Source organism: Entelurus aequoreus, linkage group LG14 (genome assembly GCF_033978785.1).
Source record: "Entelurus aequoreus isolate RoL-2023_Sb linkage group LG14, RoL_Eaeq_v1.1, whole genome shotgun sequence".
Classification (NCBI taxonomy): domain Eukaryota; kingdom Metazoa; phylum Chordata; class Actinopteri; order Syngnathiformes; family Syngnathidae; genus Entelurus; species Entelurus aequoreus.
The window spans coordinates 34279698-34285727 of record NC_084744.1 but is presented as its reverse complement, the minus strand read 5'-3'; the positions used below and the strand labels follow the sequence as shown (position 1 = coordinate 34285727).

The following is a 6030-nucleotide window of genomic DNA, read 5'->3' as shown; positions in this document are numbered from 1 at the left end:
ATCAGTATAATGTTGCACAGACTGAGAGGATGGTGCAGTGTGATTATTAACTATATAAATCAGTATAATGTTGCACAGACTGAGAGGATGGTGCAGTGTGATTATTAACTATATAAATCAGCATCATGTTGCACATACTAAGAGGATGGTGCAGTGTGATTATTAATTATATAACTCACTATATTCATATAATGTTGCACAGACTGAGAGGATGGTGCAGTGTGATTATTAACTATATAAATCAGTATAATGTTGCACAGACTGAGAGGATGGTGCAGTGTGATTATTAACTATATAAATCAGTATCATGTTGCACATACTAAGAGGATGGTGCAGTGTGATTATTAATTATATAACTCAATATATTCATATCATGTTGCACAGACTTAGAGGATGGTGCAGTGCGATTATGAATGTTTTCATTGTGTGCTATGAAAGAAGTTGTGTGTTTATGCCAAGTACAGTAAGTGGTGTTGTGGTTGATTGCAGATCATTTGAATAATATGCAAATGTGACCTCACCACTAACGACCTCGCTGTGTCCTTAAGAGACACAACTAAGTATGAAATATTGCTCTCATAGATTTGACCTTATTAGTCATATTTGGTCTAACTGTAATATTTACAGTCTGTTGCTGTACCACTTTGTTTGGTTTTTACAGTCTAAGTTATATTTATTAATAATGCATAATACTGTACAATGTTCTATTTTTACAGTCTGTTATATTTATTAATAATGCATAATACTGTACAATGTTCTATTTTTACAGTCTAAGTTATATTTATTAATAATGCATAATACTGTACAATGTTCTATTTTTACAGTCTAAGTTATATTTATTAATAATGCATAATACTGTTCAATGTTCTGTCTTTTTACTTTTACTGTACATTAATGTGACTTTATTTCCTAAATGTAACTGTATATTAATATAACTTTGTTTAATAACATGTTATTGTACATTAATGTAAGTTTATGTCATAAAGTTTTGCTGTATGTGTGACAGGAGTACAAAGAAGCATGTTATTGTATATCAATATAACTTTATTAATAACATGTTATTGCATATTGATATAAGTTTATTAATAACATGTTATTGTATATTAATATTACTTTATTAATAACATGTTATATTTATATTAATTTATTAATACTACATTATTGTATATTAATATTACCTTAATAACATGTTATTGTATATTGATATAACTTTATTTATAACATGTTATTGTATATGCATATTACTTTAATACCATGGTATTATATATGGATATAACATTATTAATAACATGTCATTCAATATTGATAAAATTATAATATATTAATAACATATTCATATAAGTTTATTAATAACATGTAATTGTATATTGATATACATTTATTAATAATATGTTATTGTGTGTTGATATAACTTTATTAATAATATGTTCTTGTATATTAATATAACTTTATTAACATGTTGTTGTATATTAATATAACTTTATAAATAACATGTTATTGTGTATTAATATTTGTCTGTATGATTTGACAGAAGGAGTGCCAAGGAGCAAGATGAATAAAGAGTGTGAGGACTCAATGAGAGAAAAGAAACAAATTGATTTCAGCAACATCTACAGCAAAGGTCAATAATTCATCATATTATCAATACTCAATATACCGTACATTATGTGTCATATAGGAGTGTAATCAATAATCAATATAGTGTACATGATGTGTCATATAGAAGTGTAATCAATAATCAATAAAGTGTACATTATGTGTCATATAGGAGTGTAATCAATAATCAATATAGTGTACATGATGTGTCATATAGGAGTGTGATCAATAATCAATATAGTGTACATGATGTGTCATATAGGAGTGTAATCAACAATCAATATAGTGTACATGATGTGTCATATAGGAGTGTAATCAATAATCAATATAGTATACATGATGTGTCATATAGGAGTGTAATCAATAATCAATATAGTTTAATGATGTCATGAGTGTAATCAATAATCAATATAGTGTACATGATGTGTCATATAGGAGTGTGATCAATAATCAATATAGTGTACATGATGTGTCATATAGGAGTGTAATCAATAATCAATATAGTGTACATGATGTGTCATAGGAGTGTGATCAATAATCAATATAGTGTACATGATGTGTCATATAGGAGTGTAATCAATAATCAATATAGTGTACATGATGTGTCATATAGGAGTGTAATCAATAATCAATATAGTGTACATGATGTGTCATATAGGAGAGTAATCAATAATCAATATAGTGTACATGATGTGTCATATAGGAGTGTAATCAACAATCAATACAGTGTACACGATGTGTCATATAGGAGTGTGATCAATAATTAATAAAGTGTACATGATGTGTCGTATAGGAGAGTAATCAATAATCAATATAGTGTACATGATGTGTCATGTAGGAGCGTCATCAATAATCAATATAGTGTACATGATGTGTCATATAGGAGTGTAATCAATAATCAATATAGTGTACATGATGTGTCATATAGGAGTGTAATCAATAATCAATATAGTGTACATGTGTCGTACAGGAGAGCAATCAATAATCAATATAGTGTACATGATGTGTCATATAGGAGTGTAATCAATAATCAATATAGTATACATGATGTGTCATATAGGAGTGTAATCAACAATCAATATAGTTTACATGATGTGTCATATAGGAGTGTAATCAATAATCAATATAGTGTACATGATGTGTCATAGGAGTGTGATCAATAATCAATATAGTGTACATGATGTGTCATATAGGAGTGTAATCAATAATCAATATAGTGTACATGATGTGTCATATAGGAGTGTAATCAATAATCAATATAGTGTACATGTGTCATATAGGAGAGTAATCAATAATCAATATAGTGTACATGATGTGTCATATAGGAGTGTAATCAACAATCAATACAGTGTACATGATGTGTCATATAGGAGTGTGATCAATAATTAATAAAGTGTACATGATGTGTCGTATAGGAGAGTAATCAATAATCAATATAGTGTACATGATGTGTCATGTAGGAGCGTCATCAATAATCAATATAGTGTACATGATGTGTCATATAGGAGTGTAATCAATAATCAATATAGTGTACATGATGTGTCATATAGGAGTGTAATCAATAATCAATATAGTGTACATGTGTCGTACAGGAGAGCAATCAATAATCAATATAGTGTACATGATGTGTCATATAGGAGTGTAATCAATAATCAATATAGTATACATGATGTGTCATATAGGAGTGTAATCAATAATCAATATAGTTTACATGTGTCATATAGGAGTGTAATCAATAATCAATATAGTGTACATGATGTGTCATATAGGAGTGTGATCAATAATCAATATAGTGTACATGATGTGTCATATAGGAGTGTAATCAATAATCAATATAGTGTACATGTGTCATATAGGAGTGTAATCAATCATCAATATAGTGTACATGATGTGTCATATAGGAGTGTAATCAATAATCAATATAGTGTACATGATGTGTCATATAGGAGTGTGATCAATAATCAATATAGTGTACATGTGTCATATAGGAGTGTAATCAATAATCAATATAGTGTACATGTGTCATATAGGAGTGTAATCAATAATCAATATAGTGTACATGATGTGTCATATAGGAGAGTAATCAATAATCAATATAGTGTACATGATGTGTCATATAGGAGTGTAATCAACAATCAATATAGTGTACATGATGTGTCATATAGGAGTGTGATCAATAATTAATATAGTGTACATAATGTGTCGTATAGGAGAGTAATCAATAATCAAAATAGTGTACATGATGTGTCATATAGGAGCGTCATCAATAATCAATATAGTGTACATGATGTGTCATATAGGAGTGTAATCAATAATCAATATAGTGTACATGATGTGTCATATAGGAGTGTAATCAATAATCAATATAGTGTACATGTGTCGTACAGGAGAGCAATCAATAATCAATATAGTGTACATGATGTGTCATATAGGAGTGTAATCAATAATCAATATAGTATACATGATGTGTCATATAGGAGTGTAATCAATAATCAATATAGTTTACATGATGTGTCATATAGGAGTGTAATCAATAATCAATATAGTGTACATGTGTCATATAGGAGTGTGATCAATAATCAATATAGTGTACATGATGTGTCATATAGGAGTGTAATCAATAATCAATATAGTGTACATGATGTGTCATATAGGAGTGTAATCAATAATCAATATAGTGTACATGTGTCATATAGGAGTGTAATCAATCATCAATATAGTGTACATGATGTGTCATATAGGAGTGTAATCAATAATCAATATAGTGTTCATGATGTGTCATATAGGAGTGTAGTCAATAATCAATATAGTGTACATGATGTGTCATACAGGAGAGTAATCAATAATCAATATAGTGTACATGTGTCATATAGGAGTGTGATCAATAATCAATATAGTATACATGATGTGTCATATAGGAGAGTAATCAATAATCAATATAGTGTACATGATGTGTCATATAGGAGAGTAATCAATAATCAATATAGTGTACATGATGTGTCATATAGGAGTGTAATCAATAATCAATATAGTGTACATGATGTGTCATATAGGAGTGTGATCAATAATCAATATAGTGTACATGATGTGTCATATAGGAGTGTGATCAATAATCAATGTAGTGTACATGATGTGTCATATAGGAGTGTGATCAATAATCAATATAGTGTACATGATGTGTCATATAGGAGAGTAATCAATAATCAATATAGTGTACATGTGTCATATAGGAGTGTAATCAATAATCAATATAGTGTACATGATGTGTCATATAGGAGAGTAATCAATCATCAATATAGTGTACATGATGTGTCATATAGTAGTGTGATCAATAATCAATATAGTGTACATGATGTGTCATATAGGAGAGTAATCAATAATCAATATAGTGTACATGATGTGTCATATAGTAGTGTGATCAATAATCAATACATGACAGAGCTGCTGCCAGCATCAGGAGGAGAAGAAGTAACCAGGATGTTTATTCAGCAGCTGATCAACTTATTGATCGATTACATCTGCAAGTCACATCGCACTCACTCCAAGGTGAAATATTCATGTTGTGTATTATTATTTTTATTATTTGTATTATCATTATTTGTATTATCATTATTGTTTTTATTATTATTATTTGTATTATCATTATTGTTTTTATTATTATTTGTATTATCATTATTTTTATCATTATTTGTATTATTATTATTGTATCATTATTTTGTTATCATTTTATTATTATTTTATTATTGTTTTATTATTATTATTTGTATTATCATTAATTTTATCATTATTTGTATTATTTATTATCGTTATTATTTTTATGATCCTTATTTTACTATCATTTTTTACTATTATTTTTATGACCATTTTTTATTATATTTATTATAATCATTTTTATGAACGTTATTTTTATGATAATTATCATCTTTATGATTATTGTTTTTATGATCATTCTTTTTGTGACCATTATTTTAATTATAATTTTTATTTGTATTATTATTATTGTATCATTATTTTGTTATCATTTTATTATTATTATTTGTATTATTTTATTATTGTTTTATTATTTGTATTATTATTTGTATTATCATACATTTTTATCATTATTTTTATTATTTATTATCGTTATTATTTTTCTGATCATTATTTTACTGTCATTTTTTATTATTTTTATGACAATTTTTTATTATAATTATTTATTATAATCATTTTTATGAACGTTATTTTTATGATCATTATAATTTTTATGATTATTTTTATGATAATTATTTTTATGACCATTATTTTAATTATTATAATTTTTATTATCATTATTTGTATTTTCATGATTATTTGTATCATTTTATTATTTCTATTGTCATTATACATTTTATTATCATTTGTATTATTTTATTATCATTATTTTTTATCATCATTATTTTGTTTTAGTATCATTAT

The 6030-nt window shown here is 26.5% G+C and overlaps 1 protein-coding gene and 1 long non-coding RNA gene across 6 annotated transcripts in view; one reads left to right on the top strand and one right to left on the bottom strand.

Annotated features, from left to right (window-relative positions):
- Positions 1–6030, top strand: part of LOC133664793 (glutamate decarboxylase 1-like) — a 46170-nt gene that overhangs the window by 3333 nt on the left and 36807 nt on the right. For 4 of the 5 annotated variants that reach the window (XR_009828631.1, XM_062069708.1, XM_062069706.1 and 1 more), the window contains exons 3-4: positions 1532–1621; positions 5036–5142. Coding sequence is in view for 4 of the 5 variants with exons in the window: in XM_062069708.1 (XP_061925692.1) it covers positions 1532–1621; positions 5036–5142 (197 nt within the window). In the remaining variant the exon portion in view is untranslated. The remainder of the gene's footprint in view (positions 1–1531; positions 1622–5035; positions 5143–6030) is intronic. The other variant, XM_062069707.1, reaches the window with a different exon arrangement.
- The window catches only part of LOC133664805 (uncharacterized), a 37604-nt gene that overhangs the window by 1210 nt on the left and 30364 nt on the right, over positions 1–6030 (bottom strand). The gene's annotated exons all lie outside the window — the stretch shown is intronic.